This window comes from Fistularia commersonii, chromosome 24 (assembly GCF_037954325.1).
Source record: "Fistularia commersonii isolate RoL2024-O1a breed Wild chromosome 24, RoL_Fcom_v1.0, whole genome shotgun sequence".
Classification (NCBI taxonomy): Eukaryota; Metazoa; Chordata; class Actinopteri; order Syngnathiformes; family Fistulariidae; genus Fistularia; species Fistularia commersonii.
The window spans coordinates 12347206-12368483 of NC_141307.1; the positions used below are offsets into that span (position 1 = coordinate 12347206).

The following is a 21278-nucleotide window of genomic DNA, read 5'->3' on the forward strand; positions in this document are numbered from 1 at the left end:
GATATAACCTCCAGGGTTCGGGGTCAACGTTACAGTGGCTGGTTGTGTCAATGGAGGAGTTGATCGGCAGAAACCAGATCTAAGGGGGTTGTTCGTTTCGTTTCAACTCGAATTTGAGAAGAATTCCCCACGAGCTGGATGACTGAGAACCTCGGCAGAACATGACACAGGCTATCGTCGGTTCGGCCCTCCAACAACATTCAGGTTACACATATGGCGCCTTGTAATAATGAACTGCCTGTGCAAAAGTATTTGAAGCATCCGGCAAATAAAGGTGTCTGGAGAAAACAGACATAATGGTGGAGAATGTAGTGTAACATTCAAAGGCATCCAAAAAAACAAAAATGATGCGACCTTATCAGTTACTCCCTTGATAAGTGTTGACGCGCCCTCCCAGTTCTGGTTGGCGTTTTTGTGTAACGGCATTCCTTAATCCGTGCATTAACGATCATTTCGATGTCAGACCCCCGACCCCTTCCTTGATTTTAAACTGCGCTCTTGAAAGAGTTTCATAAAAGGAACAGACCTCCTGTCATTCAGGCGGCTTGTAATTCAGTCTCCAGGTTGATTTGAAGTACGAGACGGGCGTACCGTAATTGGAAAGCGCCGCTTGCTTAGTATGGGGGACTAATCCACTCTGCTAATCCAAGCAAACAAAAATGAGTGACAGGCAAATGAGGACACTTGTTTCTCGCCACTCTCGGTTGTCGGCGACGGTGACGTGGGAGCCCATGACAGCCCGACATATGGAGTGTAATTTCAGCAAAATAGGATTTGATTGCTTTGAGTCTGGCTCTCTCATGCAGCCTCTGCGAGGAAGCGAGACATGGAGGAATTCTTGGCTGTCGCGGCCCGAGGTGAAGATTGCAACTCTGCCTATTGATAACAGAAATGCATTTAAAGAATCTCGGTCGAGAAATTCGGATCCTCAGAAGCCTTTTTTGGAGGAGCCGTTTTCATCGATCTTACGTAGGCCGGGTGATATTACTTTCATTCGATATCACGGCTATTTAAAAACATTGATTACATTAGTTTTGATAAATGGACAATTGAGTTTTGACTTGTTGTATTGTTGCTTTTTAATCAGTCATCCTCACCAAAAGCTGATTTATCTAAACCGCTGACCTGGGGTTTAAACTGTTTGGGAAACTCCTGAGTCAGCTTTCGGCATTTGTCCATGAATTGTCCTATTTCGATGAGGCAGATTAAGACGAGTCGGACAAGATGAGGGAGATATCATTAGTGGCAGCTGTGGTTCAAGTTGGCGGAGCGAGTATCGGTCCAATGGGAAGGTTGGAGGTTCGATTCCCGGCTCTTCCTGTCTCCACCTCCAACTCCCCTTGGACGAGACGCCGCACCCCTCGTTAGCGCTTAGCTTCGCCACCTCTATCTGTGAATTGGTGAACGCCTGCGTTAAAGCGATTTGAAACTGCAAGATTTGAAATTGTTATACAAGCAGAGAGCATTAACAGTGGCCCCTTAAGATATGATTCACTTTATGTACATATTTTATTGTTATCACAATGTCATTTGCAAACATCATGGTCCATGAAGATTTCTGTCTAATATCATGTGTCAGCCTGTCCATCACCACCATGAATGAACGGGAGGCTAATAGTCCCACCTCCACCTTGAACTTCTGTCACACCTGCAGCACAGCTCACCACTGTCTCGAAGCGAGAGTACATGTCCTGCACCAGGCTAACTCCTCCCCTGACACGCCGCCCTCCTCATGCAGCACCAGATCTTCGCTTAGCACCCTGTTGTGTGCTTTTTGCATCTGCAGTGCTCTTTCTAGGCATGAAGCCAGACCATTCCTGGAGTATCCTCTCACTCCTTCGGATCATGTTGAATATCCTAACCAGGAACTCGACTGCCACCTCTCCTGGATATCTCCATACCTCCATGGGTATACCAATGGGGCGAACTGCGTTAGCACTCTTCCTCCTCTCCAATGCCTTCCTCACTTTTCCATTTTGCAACATTTTAAATTCTGAAATACATAACATTTCAAGTAGCTTGATGAAAGAAGCAGCTGAATAGTTTGCATGACTGACGGATTCACGATCATGCAAACACAATTGTAGATTTTGTGAGAATATGCATCAATATGTGCACAGTCAGTTTCCAAAACAACACAATGTAAATCTTACATGACAGTAGGTGTATTATATTGCTCCATATTGTAACTGTTTGCATAAAACTAGAGAAATGGTGATCACTTTGATTCCCTTTTACTATATACATGAAGGGGTCATAAAACGGAGGACAAAAAGAAGCCGGAATTTTATTTTAAGATATAAAATGGTGAAGGCAGATTTACCATCTGTGTAGCAATCTGTCTCTGAAGGGAGACAGTTGCGCAGTTGCGTCTACATCTACCATGGGCCAGCTCTGCCCGTCTGTCTCACACTGGATTTTGGGCAGATATATTTTCCAGTACCGAAGCACTGGAAGTACAACCGTTTCCTCGTTTCCAAAATCAACTGATGATTTTGTTTTTCTTTCCCTGTATTCTGGATTCACATGTCTTTTCCATAATTCGGATTGTACAATTAGCTTATCGGTGTTAAGCTTCGATCCGTCGATCCGTCGATCCGCGTTGCCAAACTACAGACAATTTGGAAAAATCACACTTTATCATAAAAATATTCTTAATTTCCTGGTTATAAATGGCAGAGCCCAGGAGCTGGTATGTAGACTATTTCTGCGTGGAGAAAAAAACAACACTGATTGTGTTATGGAGAGCAGATAAGAGTCTGAAAGAGTCACAAGGTTTTAAAGGCTATTTATTTTCATTTTTAAATGGAAATTGGCAGTTTCTTGTCTTTTTTTTTTCCCATATAAATCTTTTTTTTTCAGGAAACAAGTGACTGATTGGTAGTTGCCCCGTTTACCTTGAGCAGTAACATTCCAGAGCCAGTCGTAATAAACGGAAATCTGCGAAGTAGCAACCTTTTTTTTGTACTATTCATACATATTTTAAACATTTATGACACTCCCCACACTCTTATTAACCTTTCCCATACTCTTAGAAACACTTCCGAGAGTCTTAATCACAGAGTAACAGTACAGGTAGCCATCGCACGTCAATGTAATGCTGTAATAGTATTGGACAAATTTGTGCATATTTTTATTTATCTACTACCTGTTTTATACATTCTACAATAGGTACATCTTTCCTTCTTCTTCTTTTTTTTTTTTTTTTTTTTCCCCGACTTAGTCCCTTCCTTGTACAGTGAGCAGTTAGCCATTCAACCCGGAAACAAATTCCTTGTTCTTTTCAAATTTAAAGTGATTATGATGCTGAAGGCAAGATGTGGAATGCATGCTGTACGCAGAGAATGGTGCTACGGTTGCCGAGCCAATCGTAGCCCAGGATACTGAACTCCACGCTCTGGGTGGTCGACACCAGAGAAAGCGCTTATTTTACCATAAAAATAATTGAAGTCAGAAATAAATGAAATACATTTAAAAAAAAAAAAAAAATAGGATAGTGAAATAAATTGCGATACAGTGAGACCAAGTGATGTGGCAAAGGACGACTGTATCTTCTTTGAATGGTATTTACAGAAGTGCCGGTTAAAATATGCAAATATTCTGAGATGTTATTTTCCAGGCCTGTAACGTGTCTACAACTCAAATATATCAAAAGCACAAAGTCATGGTAACAGTAAGGTGTTTAGAGACATAGTTTCCGGGCCGGCCCTCAGTTGTACCAGCAACCGATACGCTTGCTAAAACAGACGCCGATGGCTCCACCTCGCCTTTTGCGGAGACATTTAAAAATAAATGAAAGGGTTTTTCATTTTTGAAGGTAGGCAGACTCTTCTGTAGGTCCAAGAAGTTGATCTCAGGACGTTCAAGATAAACAGGCATGTATAATCTCAGCTTCCAACTTAATTAAACACCCCAGCTTCAGTTTCTCCATCTGGTTTCTTCTTTCAGTTAAACAATCAGTTCTACATCTTATGAGATAAATGAGATGAGAACAACTTTATTTATCCCGAAGGAAATTGTTGTGCCAGAGTTTCAAGCAAAAATGTAGCAATAATAGAAGATAGTAGGAAGGAGGGAGAATAAGAAATACAGTAAAATATAAATTGTCAATGTTAAGGCTATCAGTCTTTTAAGGTCTTAAGTACAAAGATTTGAAGAATTTGAAGATTCCCTTATCCTCTGTATATTTCTGTCAATATCATATATATATATATAATACACACACACACACAGGGTTTGTTTTGTGCTTCTGCCCTGAATGTAAAAGACAAAAGTCAGTTTCTTCTACTAGGTCTGTGTTTTTGAAAGCTTTTGTGCCCCACAGCGTTTATCACAGATTGACAGAAAAACAGCTAAATTCTGAATATATGTATGTTTTCCTTTCTCGCACCACTTTTGCCGATGCAAACTTCTCATCTTTGTATTTCCTACCTAGTTTTAATAGATTAATCCACCCGCCCCCATGCCTTAACATGTTTCTAAGGTTCTAATATTGCTGTTTAACCACCACATCAATTCTTACATTTCCCCTTTCTTTCTCTCTTTTTCTTTCTCTAGAGTTCCACTTTTAATATTTTCCCATTTCACCTTTACAACAACTCATCCTCTTTTTGTTTTGATGTCCTGTTGTTGGCCGTTTTCCCTTGTATCCTCTCTCAGTCATAAATCACTGTCATCCCAGTTAGAGGGGTGGGATACCAGCTGCCAGCATCAACAATTCTCTCTCTCTCTGCGTGCACGGACTTTGGTGTGTGTGTGTGTGTGTGTGTGTGTGTGTGTTTATGCAAAGGGAGGTAGAAAGAAATAGAGCAAGAGAGAATATTTCAAAAGTGTTCACCAGTTCAGTGAGCTGCATGCTCTGCGCTGGGCTTGTTTGTGAACCCTTCATCTCTCAATACATCTACACACCTCGGTGCAGTGAATAATTGTGTGAGTGTGTGTGTGTGTGTGTGTGTGTGTGTGTTTTATATATGCCAGTGAATTTGTGATGCCCTTGACCAAAACTGAGAGATGGAGCTTGCTGGACTGTATCTGCAATGAAAATTAGTGCCACAGGGTTACTTACACACAGCAGGCTTTATATTGTCTTTCTGAATGTAGTTAAAAAAAAAAAAAAAAACAAATAGTAAGGGATAGTAAGGGAAAATTAAGGGAAAGCAAAAAAATGAATATAGAATATTAAAACGCTCACCCTGGCATTCTCAATTATTCAGTGACCGAATGTGATGTTTGAATATGGGTGGGAGGCTTTGGACGTTTTCATGGATCTTCATGGTTAGAAATGGTTCAGTTCGAATGTGCTACTTACATGCTAAGATGACTCCAAAATGGATGAAAACCATTAAGAATGGGGAAAAAATAGAGATTGTTCAACCCCAGTTCCTGAAATGTGCAGACACACACCACACACACACACACACACAATGCACAATGCTTATGCAGGCTGTACAACTCAATAATGGTTTTGCTAATTTCACCATATTTTCAAAAAGTATGCATCGATTTTGCTCCTCTCACTCATGTCCTGCCATCTAAATAAGATTTATTTTGAAGTTATCTTATTAAATATCCTCACTCAGATTTAGGGCTTTACATGATAAATGACTTTTGCTGGAATTTCTAACTTCATGAGACGGCGCTCTGTCAATATTTACATCGTAAGTTGTTCTTTTCATACGTCTGACATGTCGTCCTGAATGCATTTTATTGTGTGTGAGCTTCCACCTGCTGCAAATGATGAACGTGTACTTTGATGCAGTTTATTATAATTTTATATATTTATATATACACTGCTCAAAAAAATAAAGGGAACACTTAAAAAAACACATCCTAGATCTAAATGAATGAAATATTCTTATGAAAGACTTTGCTCTTTACACAGTTGAATGTGCTGACAACTAAATCACACCAAAATGATCGATGGAAATCAATTGTATCAACCCATGGAGGTCTGGATTAGGAATCACACTCAAAATTAAAGTGTAAAAACAAACTCCAGGCTGATCCAACTTTGATGTAATGTCCTTAAAACAAGTCCAAATGAATCTGTGTTGCTTCCTGAGTGGACACTATGATTTCACACAAGTGTGATTGACTTGGAGTTACATTGTGTTGTTCAAGTGTTCCCTTTATTTTTTGAGCAGTATATTATATATTATATATTTTAATTTTATATACTTAAATTTAATTATATTACAATTTTATATATTATTTATTATATTTTTTTTAATATAATTTTGTTATAATTTTTGAATAAGTCCCATTCACGGATTTCTTATCTGTGATCGTGCAAGTCCATACAAGTCTGTATCATAAATGCATTTTTTACTTCTTTTGCACTGACTTCCAAAATTCCCCGGCCCGTTTGTGTGGAGATGCCTCAATTTCTGTGAATCTCTCTGGGTTCCAGTCAGGTTTTCCCCCACGGCCTCCCCGAGGAGTTCACTCTGGTGTTCACAATGGCATTAAAGAAGTCGGCGCTGAGGGATACCACCTACCTGCTCCAGATATCGGATCCTGAGGGCTACCCACAGGTGCGCCGCCTTCTCCAGCTCCGAATGCTTCCCGTGCTTTCATTTTCTCCCGTTTAACTCCCGTTCCCACCGTTTCCTCCGGTCGCTGACTTTTCCAAATCTGTTCTTAAACTCGCGGGTTCGCCTTTTACTCATCGCTCCTTTTGTCGATTCATTTTCGTCCCTCCTCGAGCGTCGTCATCAACTTTCCTCTTCGATTTCTTCTTTCTCGTCACATCCTCCCGATCTTTAATCCTCCGCGTCCTCCATTTTCTCCCCCTTTCTCTCGGTTCGTACCTTCCTCGATCATCTTCGGCGCTCCTCCTTCGCTCACCTTCGTTATTATTCATGCATGTTCCATGATGAAGCACTGGAGCTCTGCAGAGTCCCCATAATCACTGGAAGTCAGATTTAAGCGCTCGATGTGTATGATGGATGAGGCCAGGTCCGCTCATTAGGAGTGATTGATTGGCTCTACCGGTCGTGTGTGTAATTAATGTCTTCTTCGGCCTCATCTCTGCTGCTATGTTCTACAGCTGTTAGGTGGTGGTTCCACGTCCATATTACATTTCGCCAAAGCCACTGCCAGTCAGACAACTCCACATACTGTACAACTCTGCACATTAAACCCCATGCATAAATCATTTCTTTCTTTTTCCATCCCCCATCTTTCCCGTTAATCTACCGCAAATCAAGCTTTCTCTAGATCTCAACGGCCCAGATGGCGCTTTGTCGTTGCGAGCCAAAGGCGCCGACCCCGACGCCGACCTGTTGAGCGCCGTTTTCGCCGAAGAGGGCGTGGAGTCTCTGTTGGACCTGCGCTGGCATAAGGTGTCCCTGAGCGTGCGGCGAGATTCGGTGACCCTACATGTCGACTGCAGGACCTTTGAGACCAAACCCTTGGAGCGCCGCAGAAACATATCCACTAATGGACACACGCTGTTGGGCATTCGAGCGTCGGACGCCGGGCCGGAACAGGTACTACTTTGGACAAAAAAGAAAAGGAAAGAGAAAAAGGCAGAGAGGATAAAAAAGGACGGCGTTCGTGTTTTTAATTCTCCATACCCTCTGTCTTAACTATTAACGTGTTTAAGATAAGATAATTCTTTATTGATCCCCATAGGAGAAATCATTTTGCCACAGCGGTGGAACAAAAACAATAAATATGAATGTAAATTAAAGAGATAACATAAGATAAGATAAACTGTATTGATCCCCATAGGGGACTTTTTTTTTTCGTCACAGCAGCCTAACAGTTATGTGTCGATAAATACGAATATAACTATAAATACACGATTAGAAGCGAATTAGAAAAAGCAAAAGACATACACAAATAAATAAACAGCAGCAGCAGCAACATCAAGGATAAGAATGAACAGAATGGGGGGAAAAATAGGCAGTAGGGGTGAAAATAAATAACCGAAACTAAACATAGACGGAGTGACAATAGCGTCGACAGGAATAAGATCAAGTAACAAAAATAGGCAGGATGCGAGTGGGCTGAGACCAGCAAGGACAACAAAAATAGAAGAGTGAGGCCGTGACAGGTGAATGGGTGAGGTCGCGGTAGCACAGATGCTCCTGCGTGCCGTCCGGACGGATGGCCGTGGAAACCAAGGATTGTCCGACGCGCTCTTTGCGATGTAAGCTTTAAAAACCCTGCCCTATTCCATCCCCAGTCTGGACACGCTTGGTCATGCTAACCTTCTCACCGATGGCTCCCGATACCTGAAAAGACCTCAAAAACCTGTTGAGTAACTCACAAGCCATGCCTTGATCTTGTATTTTTGCCCCAACCTTACGAAGTCGTAGCTCCGGCACTGATGGTGTCCAATCATTCAATGAAGATTCTTTGTCATCCAGTTCGTTGTTTCCATCAGGTCAAGAGACGTTTTCTCCAGTTGACTGAAACAGTTGCACGGTTCACAGCCAAGGTTGAGCCGATGGGTCTCTTTCGTCCATCCCAGATGGGCTTTAAATGATCCAGTTTCCCATATTTTACATTTACCGTGGAGCACTTTGTAGTATTGCAGCTTTTACCAAAGCCCACGCACTTTATTTCAGTGTTTTCGGTGGCAACTGTGACGGCTATTTCTCCAGACAGCCCCTACCACCACTCCATATTTTCAATTTGAATGAAAGAACGAAATATTTCCAGTGACCCAGCGTTCATAAAAGCCCGTCCATGGAAATGATTTAATCTTTCCATTAACACGCGAGGCTGTATGTGTGTGTGTTTAGGCTTTGCCTCAGAGGTGTTGTTTTCTTTGAGGCAATCTCATTCACACCTGATTAAATACTGAGCAGTCTACCAAGGAGAATGCCCCGTAGAGAGCCGGGACTATTAACGCAGAATAGATCCAGTAAGCTGCGCATTTAGTTTAAAGATCAATTAAGTGCCTTAGTTCGAAAGCATACAAGCTCTTTTACAATACAGAAAGGACGTATTCATGCGCATGCACGTCCCAAAGGGTTTTAATAAACAACAAATGAACCGGTTCTCTACCTCCTTTTACCGACCTATTCAAAGATGGCTTCTCTAACCGTCGAACGTTCATTGGATTTTTCCGTCTCCTCGAAAATGACGCACTTTATGATGTCGCTCTCTTCTGCTCTCTCACACTCAGATGGACATTCAACAGGTGATGTTGTATTGCGATCCATCCCTCGCCGCTCTGGAGGTTTGCTGCGAGATACCTGGAGCTCGGGTGAGACCCATGTTTACTCTCTTTCCGATAAAACGCAGTCCGGAAACGGGATCGTGAACGGTTTCCTTTCCCGCCGTTTCAACGAAACCATTTCCATTTTCCAGCTCAAAGGCACCTTTGCTCACAAGCTTATTGTGGATTATTCATAAAACAAATCTTCTGTTTGCATATTGACATAAGTAGATACTTAGGCATTAAAGCGAGAGCTAATTTGCATGCTTTCATTTTGCGCGTCCAAATTCAGGATCATATAAAGTGTACGTTGCTTTAGATCCGGAGCCGAGTGTCTAATCTTCAGGAAACATCTGTCAATGCAGCTGTTTTAGCGACTTTAGCTCGGCATTGGGGATCGGAGACGTTGGCAAAGTGAACACGAGTGCCGTGCTTGATAAACTACAAAACCTGATTGATCGCTTTAATGGTTTTTAATTACATGATGATTTGAAACATCAAAGAGCTCAAACAAGCGTTTTTATTTATTTATTTATTTTTTTTTTTATACGGGTGTATCAAAGATCTCTGCCGTGAAGATTTTTGTCTCTTAAAATAGACAGCGGACTGGTTAAAACATTTCTGCCTCCAGCAGATTAAAAACAGAGGAGTCGGTTTTATTCTTTCCCAACAGCCATGAATGTTTATTTGCGACTCTTAGAAGAGGCCAGATGGAATAACAGGTGTCAATTCATGTGCCTAAAGCGAAATCTCATTTCAGTCAAATCTGTGCCAGTTAAGGCTAAAAAGAAAATGTAAATTATGGACATGAATACGAGTTTCATTAAAATGTTTAAAAAAATGACAACCTCTTCAAGTATCTTGCGCGCGCACCGATAAATCAACCACCCAGTTTACCAGATGAATGATGGCATTTACTTGTCACTTCAAACATGGAGCCTTTTTCTTTTAATTTTTTTTCTTTCTCAAACTGTAACTTTAATTCAAGAGGAACCAGCTTTCGCATCAATAAAACGTTGCAGCTGCTCCACAATGAGAGTCGCAGTCATGTCCTTGAAAGTTTTTAACTGCAGAAATAGTATACGCAAGTGCTGAGCATGCATTATCGGACCAAACACCGTGAACCGTTTCTGCCTTGGATCAACAGACCTATTATTGTTAATCAGCAGCATAGTTTTCCATGTAATGCATTGTCGTCCATTTTTTTGTCCTCAGCTTACTTTAGGTAGCGGTTATCATAAGACAGAAATACAGAAGAAAGTTGTACTGAACCAAAATGCATGGATGTATCTATATTTTACCATCAGGGCAGCGTATAGATAGACATTCATGTTTATAGAGAAACCGTCTATTTTCCAAAGGCATTTTTGCATTCAGCGAACATTTTCTTTCCTTACTCTCCATGGTATCTGCTTGCCTATGTGTGTTTTTCCATTACGGGGAGATTTTGTGCTCGTAATACAGATTGGACAAGACTGTCCTTCAGCAGTGTGAAAGCACAGTCCTCCAGATGAAGGACATGCTTCTGAAATACCCGAATACCGAAATGGAAGAAAGGATTATATCTTCTCCTTCCCTTCTTTTATTTTTTTTATGTGTGCCGGAGGGCTCCCTTCCGGCAATGTTTCAATATAAAATGAATAGTCGAGGTATACGGGTGTATGTGCAACTACAATCATTCCGATGACATTTAGCCACGAACACAATAACACTGCAAACAAAGTGTGTTGGATTATGATCCAAAATCCAATCCTGGACGACCGGTAATGTGGCAGTCTTGAGTTTTCTACACCGCATAGGATTCCATCGTCTACAAAATTTGAAAATATATATATTTCCAGAAACTTTGCATTTGAGAAACACGGTATCCATTGTCGTTTGAGCTTTAGGTTACATCTCTGCTCTCACGTTCGCATTTCAAATTGAGGCATGCAACCGTTCCCTCTCATCTGCACGCCATATAAGTCAAGCGACCATTAACTCTTCAGGTTTGGACAAGTTTGGGTCTCCAGTGAACCTACTGCATGTTTTGGGACCCAACAAGACAAGGGAAAAACATGGAGACCCAACCGGGGACCTTCTTGCGGTGGTGTGGTGGTGCAGCGATTGACATTTTGCACGGTGATTGTAATTCTAATTTGATTGATTATTCGCACAGTTTTAAATTGATAAATGGGATTAAAAACAGAAACAAACCAAAGACAGGAGAAGCCAGAGAATCGAACTCGCAACCTTCCGATTGCACCGTTTCAACAGCAGTCGGATGATTTGCCTTGAAATTACATTCTTGTATATTTCGATGAAACAAATTCTCTGCTTTTGAATCTCTGACCTTTCCTCTCCTGGATCTCATGGATCCTTTTCTTCTGTTTTTAACAATTTTTCTTCATTTCCAGCCATACTTTTTGGTGTTGTGCAAATTCTCCGTGGCCTGCATGTACAACTTGGCCCATCCTTTACGTATCCAAATCCAAAATCGTGAGTTCAGAATGTGACATGCATGGATAAGCCGGTACTTGGCCCTCCTGTGAAATGACTTCCCTCGGCTGATTCTAGTCTTTGTGCGAAAGTGACTGCATTTGATGTCTCCCGGCAGCTGCCTGCTCAGACCTGACCGGGAGCTGAGCGCACCCTTGCAAACACCTCCACGTCGCTGCAAAACCATGTTGATGTTACGGGAATACTGACGCGTAAATGTGATTTATGACACGGTTGTCGAATGCAAACATGAACTAAAGGTCAATCTTTGGCGCTCAGGTAGATGCAGTTCAGATACGCGGCATGTTTTGGGTTCATTTGAACACAAAAGTTGAACATACAGTCCTTATATCATGCATGTAAAGATGTAAAGAGCTCATAAATCCAGTCTCAGGGGATCGTTTCTGGTTTCAGTGCCCACCTGAAGCCTCCAAGAGTCGACGGGCCGCCGAGAACGACCCGTTGAGAAACACACTCGTCCAGGTAGGAGACAACCGCAAACACACACACACACACACGATGCTGAGGATTTGTCAAGACACACCCATAATGACAATGGCTTGGTGTTTTCACAAAAGCTCGTGCAAAGTCATTTGCAGTCCAGCAGTCTTCTTTTTTATCATGACTCAGCCACAGACTGTGGCAGACAAAGGAACACACATGGCTATTAAAAGCTTTGTTCTTTAGAGAGTTGGAGTTGCCTGAGATGCACTTGTTGGCAAGCAAACACACATCCCGCTGGATTTTGACCAAATGGCATTGCTGTTCTTTGAAAACATGCTTTCTCCTCCACTCCGCTGCGGTATCCAGCACTTACGGGGTTTCCATGACTTCAGTTCAGCTACTCTGCTAGTAGGAATAGTTTTAAACATCTGCAGGCGACGCTGAAACCGTGACAAAATACGGCCTTACGCAACATTTTGGAGCGGACGTTTTCTTAAAGTGTCCATTGTTTAGCGGTGAGTCAGTGCCGTGAGATTCGATTCTTAGACAGAATCAAAATGTTCTTTTACGGCGACTGACTTTTTTTTTCCTCCATTCATACTCATGGGATACGTATCGACCCGTCCGCTCTTTTAATGTTAAACTCGCCGGTATGCAGAAGACCGAAAGTCATCATTTGCAAAAACGGTTACAGCGGAGCAGGCGTGCCATTTCTACCCGTTTGTTTCTTGCTTTCATATGTCATTCTATCGCCGCCTGCTCTGCTCGCTGCAGAGTCTATTAAAATAGCCTTATTTAGCCTTTTCTAGTAAATGTTCCAAGCTTACGGTCGCCATCCTCCTCCTCATGACTGTGCAGCCGAAGAGTAACGAGGATGAAAGCGGCCGCAGTTTTCTGGTTTCTATCAAAGCTTTTCCCTTCTCACAGATATTTTACGGAAACATGCATGTAAGGAGACACAATCCTGATTTTTTTTTTTTTTTTTTTTCGTTCACATTTGTGTTGAACATAGTTCATGATTAATGAAATCAAAGATTCCAGTATGCGTGCCAGATGTTACTGAACCGTAGCCTGGCTTCCATTAAACTAATCTTCACTGAGTGACAGCACATTAAATTCAGAATAAATTGCGTTTCAGGTGCTTCATAAGTGCCTGCTATGCCGTCGCCTGCTCTTTTCTGTTATTGCAGATTGAACCGAGTGAAAACTACGGTCGACTCCTCCTGAAATCTAAAGCCAATCAATGTTCCCTGCTAATGTATTTTGTGTAACTGTAGTTATCATCAGATACCACACATACATCCTGACACAGGTCACAGGCTGGACAAAGACTTGGTATTTGCAAATGATCTCCACTTATGTCGCACTTTGACACCTTGCAGTTTTAAAGCACTTTACACTCGATCGCATTTATTGCACTCACGCTGAGCGGCCGTGCCAGGCGCTAACTCGCCCATCGGGAGCAACTTGGGTGTTCAGTGCCGATATTTCAGCATCCAGACACGAAGAGCCGGGATTCGAACCTTAAAACCTCCGACTGGAGGGAGAGCTGCCTCGCCAACTGATCCACTCTGACCGTTCTTTGCTGTTTTATTGATCTGATATGAAATTATTTGTATTTTGGTACTTCTGTTATCTATCAGAATCAAGAAGATTTGTCACCAATTAGTTAAGTATTGTCCAAAAATGCATTGCATTATTGCAAAGTTCTGAAAAAACAGGAGTGAATAGGAAAGAGGAATAAATGAAAGGTGCATTGCATATATATATATATATATATATATATATATTTTTTTTTTTTTCCATCTCTGCAAATGTAGATACAAATACAAGGCTAAGTGTATGTTCATTCAAGTAGGCTTTGTAAATATCAGAATAATATTAAGCATCTTACCAGGCTGTTGTTGCTTGGCCACACACACACACACACACACACACACACATATAATTATATATCTATATATATTGTGTATATAAAAAACAGTTTTAAGGTATTCCCTTTTTGAATTGCATACAGTGGGATTATTCCATGTGTTTAATGAATTGTCCATTAACCTACACATCTTCATATTAATATCTATTGGGGAACATTGTTTTGTGGTTGTTTGCTACATAGATTTTATTTTACCACAAATCTCCTGAAATGTTGGTGTTTTCTGTTTTTACGCTGCAAACCCATGAACGCTTTCAACTCAGCTTTTGGCTGAAAGGTCATCTACCCTTCAGAAGATCCACCACCTTCTTTATGTTGGCCTTCTCCAGACGGCGCTTTATCTCCATTTTTATACCAAATTCCAATATAAGCTGATTTACGTCACATTATTACTCGTATACGTCCAACTTCTTCTCTAAACTATGGTTTTCTCTTTATACTCAGATGCTCACAAGACGGCCCATTTCTTTACTCACTTGCAAGCCAATTCAATATGAACTACTTTTCTTCCTCCCTGCCTTGCTCGTTCACCCCCCCCCCCCCACACACACACACACTCACACACTTTTTATGTAGAATAACTGTTAAACTGTTAATGACCTCTGTTTTCAACCCAGACGGCTGTTATTTCTCCACTCTTTGTTGCACATCTGATGCAACAATCTGCAACGGGAACGAGGTTCGAATTGATGCACTCGGCTAGAAAACAACAGCTTGCCTATGCCAAAGATGTCATTTGACATTGGTGTTGTGTCGCTGCTCAAATACAATTCCAACCCTATCAGTCTTTAAATAGATTTGGTTTCACACTGCAACACATGTGCGTTTTGAAAAAGATGCTGGAAGTTAATTCAGTCACTTTTTCGATACAGTTTCAGCAAAAACAGCGAAAAGCAACACGATGTTGCCAAATGAAGACATTCGTATTGTTTTAGTGCCATTTAACCTACTGTAAACAGATATAAAAAAAAAATTAAAAAAAATTACAGCAATATTCAGTCCGCTGAGAAGAGAAGCAGGACCGACCTTTCTTTCTCCGCATCAACAGGAAGTCTTTGCATCCAGGAATCTGGCAGGGTGAATAAGTCACACCCACACATATATCAAAAGCGTATGCTATTGCATCATTGAATTTTTAATGAGATCTCCGCCGAGCCCAGTGGCTCGTATCGAAAACCCCATCAGAGTTTTTCCACTGATGATTTTTTAAAAATTAATTTCTTCACATGTTTTTTTTTTTTTTTTTTCCTTAAACATTGTTTTTAAAGTAATTGTATCTTTAAAAAAATGTTTCTATGAAAGTGGTTAGAAAAAGAAGCTCTGTCTATTTCTTGCCTCACCAAGGTCTGATTTACATCTCATTATGCTGCAGCCTCTGTTGGGAGCTGCTGCTGCTGCCTATTAATTTTGTCACTCACCTACAATAGGTATACTTTTTTTTTTTTTTTCACAAATAGAATACAAAACTCCAGATGCTTCATTATGTTGCTCCTGTGAGTGCTCACCAATGCAGCTTTTCACCGCCAATGACTTGGACTATATAGGTTAGCACCTTGCTCTACACACACACTTGCTCCAAAAGAAAACACACACCTCCTCTTTGACTCCACCACAAATTCAATTTTTTGAACATTTACTCACGAGGTAGTTGTACGACATGTGCATGGCGTCTACCTGTATAGTAGTCCAGGGGTCGGGAACCTTTTTCACTCGAAGAGCCATAAAAGACAAATATTTCTAAATGTATTTCATTGAGAGCCATATGGTATTTTTAACATAATGATGATAAATTAAATATGTCTAACTTTTAATGTGACCTCTGGTGCTGCATGGATTTGTTCGAAGTGCCGCTTTATATTTCACGGTTTCGTTGATGCGTCGAAATTTTATCATTGTACAGGACTGTCTCAGAAAATTAGAATATTGTGGTAAAGTTCTTTATCTTCTGTGATGCAATTGCAAAAACAAAAATGTCCTACATTCTGGATTCATTACAAACCAACTGAAATATTGCAAGCCTTTTATTATTTTCATATTGCTGATTATGGCTAGAATCTTAAGAAAACTCTAAAATCCAATCTCAAAATATTAGAATATCATGAAAAAGTAATTTTTTTTTTTAATTACTGTATCACAATATTCTCATTTTCTGAGTCAGAAAATTCTTGATACTAATTCCTGTAAATCCCTCCTTCCACGCAGCCCTTAATTCACGGTAATCATCGTCTTTTTTTTCTTTTTGCCATTTTTTCCGTTACAACGGTTGAAGCGGATAAACTTGTTGGCTATCAGATAAAATAAATTTCTTGACCTTTACAATGACCCGGACGTGCTATTGGTTCCCGACCCGACCGACGGGTGACCCGTGACATTCATCTTCAAAACAATTTTTTGTTTACTTTAAAATGACACCATATTATGAAGACATATCAAAAGTATTTTCAAATCACTTCCAAACTAATTTTTTTTTAACTCAAAATTGTCCAGGATCCATATGCCGTCACCGGGAGAGCCATAGTAGTCCATTGATTAAGCTCGTTGGATTTATTTCTAGCAGCAAAGACAGACCTTTTGTACATTTTTCCAGAGTAATATAATATTCGGAATGAGTGGGATCCGAAGACTTTTTCTTGTCGCTGAGTCAGATATATCAGCCGGGACCAATTTCCATCATGTCAAGCTTCTTATATTAATGCTGGATAGCAGATTCCTGCAGCAGCAGTGACTTGAATGGTTCGCCGCTACTTATTTGTCACCACCGGCTCTGCCGCATCTCGTATGAGCGGCTAACAGAAAAGACCAGATATGTTTTTAGGACCTGGCATGGAGTCAAAAAGGAAAAAAAAAAAACGCACTAAACTTAAAGTTATTACTGCACTTAGATACTAATGCTGACTGATGGTGGAATGTATTAAAAGGCACTTTAAGCCCTTTATATTGCATCTTTTGAAAAACTAAAAAAAAAATTAAACATCACTGTGAGGAGAACAGCCTCTTTACAGCAACTGTCTTTTTTCTTCTCTGCCGCTGAAGAGCACACTCACTTTTGAAATAACAAAAGCCAAGCTTCTGAGGTTTTAAGTGGAACTATGTTATAAAACGGGGAGATGAGTAGACCCACGCGAGGAGACCAGATCTCGGAAAGAGTGACTCGCCGTCGGAGTCAGTCATTGATAGATTTGTAGCTTCTGAGATGGGGAAAATAAAGAGGGTGTGCACAAGCGCACCTATACTTCCAGCTTGTGTGCAAACTTCACGAGATGAAACCTGGAGAGTTTGGGAAATCGGCCTTAATTACGCGCTAAAAAAAAAAAAAAAAAGTCATTATTTTTAATGGTTATCCATATATGGTGTGTGTGTGTGTGTGTGTGTGTGTGGGCTGTCTTGTGAGGAACAGCTGGTCGGCTCATCCTGTGCTCTGGGAATCAGACATTCCTATTGATCTGTCTCCCACGGGAGGTGGTGCGTGCATGTGCGTGCGCACGTGGCGTGCCCGCGTCTGTCTGTGCCACCTCACATCCTGAAACACTTTAGTTTTATGTAACAGGGCCACCAACTGGTAGCAATTTGAATTACATAGTTATTTCCCACATATTCTGAGTATCTCACACAGGCGGTCCATATTTAAGCGATTACAACTCTAGTATTTGCCAGTTGTTTGCTCCTCAATAGGAAGGAGAAGGTAAAAGTCATTGATCGCTTCTATTGATCACTTCAAAAAAGTGATCCTCCAGAGGGGTGACATCTCTGCCTGTGGGTTGCGGGTGATGCATCTCAAGAGAGATTCTTACAAGTGTGTCAGGACGCACGGCGTGCACGACGGGGTTCATTTGACTGGAATGTATGACGTCGTCACATATGCCCACACATGCTTTGTCATGCACATGGAAACATGCGTGCACGTTCCTCCATTCTGATCTCGTCTATTCCATGCAGCCCTTTTCTATAGCGTATTCTAATCCTCCTTTTTTTTTTTTTTTTTTTCTACTCCATCTTAGGGGGATGACTGCTCAGGCTCCCAGGGAGACGCAGTAAGAAACATTTCCATTGTGTCTCACACACACACACACACACACACACACGACATCCTTTAGCAACCCTGATATTTCACATCCAGAATGAGTCTGAAATGTGCTTCTAAAAATGAGTGATCTGAGTCTGCGATCGCTGATCGACTGTTTCCAACCTCAGTGCGCCGGGAGGTCCAAGGGCCAGAAGGGAGAAAAAGGAGAGGCGGTGAGCATCGGTCGTCTTCTCCACGTCTCCACGTGGAGTCCTGCTGACCACCAACCTGATTTCATCTGTTAATGGTCACGTGACCCAGATATGAGTACCGTTAAGCTGAGTGTGAATATACTTGTACATCCACGAGTTATTTCTGAGCATCCAAAGCTACATGTGGTCTTTTTGCAAACCAGTTAATGGCGACAGTAATAATAGAAGTGTGTGTGTGTGTGTGTGTGTGTGTGTGTGAAAGAGAGCAACATATGGGTCCTCCTGCTCATCCCTGTGGTTTGCCAACTGGTTATTGTGGTGTTTGCAATGCAGCGATGGTTGTGGCCTGATGTCTCTCCAGATCCAGGTTCTTGATCTGCACCCTCTGTTCAATCCTTTTCTCCACAGGGGTCGTCCGCTAACTGGGGGGAAGTAGCTGCCTACAAGGTGAAAGTTTTTGGAAACTTTGTGAGAATTGATAAATGTGAAGTGTGAAGCATCAGTTAATTTCACTCTCCCTCCTCCCCTCTGTTTTTTTTTTTTTTTTTTTTTCCATATTTGACTTTGCCTCTCGACAGGGAGAAAAAGGTCAAAAGGGAGATATTGGTCCGCAAGGTCTCACCGGCACCCCCGGGCAGGACGTAAGTGTTCAAATACACTGCTCAAAAAAATAAAGGGAACACTTAAACACATCCTAGATCTAAATGAATGATATATTCTTATGAAAGACTTTGCTCTTTACACAGTTGAATGTGCCGACAACAAAATCACACCAAAATGATCGATGCAAATCGATTGTATCAACCCATGGAGGTCTGGATTAGGAATCACACTCCAAATTAAAGTGTAAAAACAAACTCCAGGCTGATCCAACTTTGATGTAATGTCCTTAAAACAAGTCAAAATGAATCTGTGTTGCTTCCTGAGTGGACGCTATGATTTCACACAAGTGTGATTGACTTGGAGTTACATTGTGTTGTTCAAGCGTTCCCTTTATTTTTTTGAGCAGTACATATAACTTTGCAATCACTGCAATCGGCGGAATGTGTCAACCGGTTAGCCGCGTACGTGCTAACCGAACGCATCGCGGCTTCCGCGCACACACAGCCACGGCTGCTTTATCAGACTATGAGCAGATATTCACTGAACTCACAAGGCGTTACTCTCTAAGCCTAGACTCAGATTGACGCTCCTCCCCTCCACCTTCCGACCCCCGACTCCCGGCCGTAACGTTAAGTCAGCCCGTTAATGCCCGTCAGATTAGTCTAGAGTAACAAAGCTTGCACAATCAATGCTGCCTCATTGACTTTGCTGTTTGTCTCTCACACAGCCTGGCAGCCATTATGGAAGACTTAAACCATTTAATCTTCAATGCCCAGAGCCGTGATCCTGCAGACGCACGAAAAGTTTTTAGCGCTCGTGCTGTGACCTCGCCCCCGAACCTCCCGGAGCATTAGCATGTTTTTGCTGTTCACTTTGCCGAGTACATCCGTCCACGGCAAATATTCGGTTGTTGTTGATGCGACGCCGACGGGACGAGCAGCAAACCACGCGTACGCGCCGCTTCGGATAATACGTCCGCATCCAACTTGAAAGTCTCGAGCATATGAGGAAAAATCCGCGTTGTATTTCACGATATATGGATCGCTTTCGAGCGATGAAAGTTTACAAAGTGATTTCTCGGGACTGACGGGGATGATGTCACCGACCCGTGCCGACGCTGTCACTTTTCTTTTCTGTCTGTCACTATTTCGCAGGGTCGAGCAGGGTCCATCTGTGTCGTCGGCCCCAAGGGACAGAAGGTCCGTCTGCATTAAGTCTGACAGTTTCTACCTATCTATCAACCTGTCTGTCACATGCATTCAGCTCAGTCTGGATTAAATGGAGCTATGTTGAACTTGTTCTCCCAGGGTAAACCTGGCTCAGTGGGTCCCGAGGGCTTGGCCGGTGAACCGGGCAAGCCCGGGCTGCCGGGCCCGATGGGAGTCGGACTGCCGGGCCCGCCGGTAAGTGCATAAAAATTCAATTGGGGGTGAAATTTTTCACGGTGGTGTTCACAGGTTTTGGCAGATTTCCTTAATGCCCCGGTCCCTCTGTAAAGCCTGGGTGTGAGTGTGAACAAATTACATTTCTAACTCTCAGGAGAGGCAGCTTTCTTTGGCCTTCAGAGAAATGTAAAAAGTCTCGAGATGACATTTGAACAGAAATATATTCTCTTTCATGGCAGGGCCTCCCTGGCCTACCGGGTGGCCCGAAAGGAGACAAGGTAGGTTTAATCTTTTACAAACCACTTCTAAAATGTAACGTATCTGTTAAAGCGTTGCAAACCCGCGGCTTGTCAAGCTACTAGCCTTCTTTTCATTGACTGGGTTTTACTCTGAAGTGCACGTGGGGAAAACTCGCGACCGATCGTTGGCCGATTAGTCTCTAAATGCCGTCGGAGAGGATTTCCAGTCGCCCCGACAGCGTTCAGCATATGCATCGGTGTGTGTTAACAGGGGGATGCGGGACTTCAAGGAGAAGATGGATTGTCTGGAGATCCCGTGAGTGAGAGACTTTAAAAAAAAAAAAAAAAAATGGATGTCTTTTCTTTTCTCTGTAATGTGTGCTCTGGCTTCCGGAGACGGTATTCCAGCTGTGCGCCGATTCATCCGTGTTTGACTGGGTTTCTGCTGTTTGCGTAGGGGCCGAGAGGACCGGCGGGGCCTAAAGGAGAGAAGGTATAATGCCCGGAAAACATCGTCGGTAATCTCTTTAACGGCACGTCTCTGCGCTTTTTGATTTGCATAATGTGCGTTTGACTTGCGTTTCCTCGTCAGGGCGACCCCTGCGAAGTGTGTCCCGAGCCGCTTCGAGACCCGGGCGATACAGGGACTCTGCGAGGGGCCCCCGGCCCCAAAGGGGACCCTGGATTACCGGGACTCGGACAGAGAGGACTGCCTGTATGTGCACCGGGGAGGAATGTCGAACTGCGATATATTGCAAAGTGACCTCGCTGCACATTTCACTCGCTCGTCGTTAGATTTTCCGAACCGA

The 21278-nt window shown here is 42.2% G+C and overlaps 1 protein-coding gene across 3 annotated transcripts in view; it reads left to right on the forward strand.

Annotated features, from left to right (window-relative positions):
- Positions 1–21278, forward strand: part of col16a1 (collagen, type XVI, alpha 1) — a 70712-nt gene that overhangs the window by 20211 nt on the left and 29223 nt on the right. For all 3 annotated transcript variants that reach the window (XM_086171216.1, XM_086171217.1, XM_086171218.1), the window contains exons 5-18: positions 6410–6533; positions 7209–7490; positions 9140–9220; positions 12065–12133; positions 18026–18058; positions 18219–18263; positions 18651–18689; positions 18821–18883; positions 20000–20044; positions 20153–20248; positions 20470–20508; positions 20741–20785; positions 20927–20962; positions 21062–21184. In XM_086171216.1, the coding sequence (XP_086027342.1) occupies positions 6410–6533; positions 7209–7490; positions 9140–9220; positions 12065–12133; positions 18026–18058; positions 18219–18263; positions 18651–18689; positions 18821–18883; positions 20000–20044; positions 20153–20248; positions 20470–20508; positions 20741–20785; positions 20927–20962; positions 21062–21184 (1120 nt within the window). The remainder of the gene's footprint in view (positions 1–6409; positions 6534–7208; positions 7491–9139; positions 9221–12064; positions 12134–18025; positions 18059–18218; positions 18264–18650; positions 18690–18820; positions 18884–19999; positions 20045–20152; positions 20249–20469; positions 20509–20740; positions 20786–20926; positions 20963–21061; positions 21185–21278) is intronic.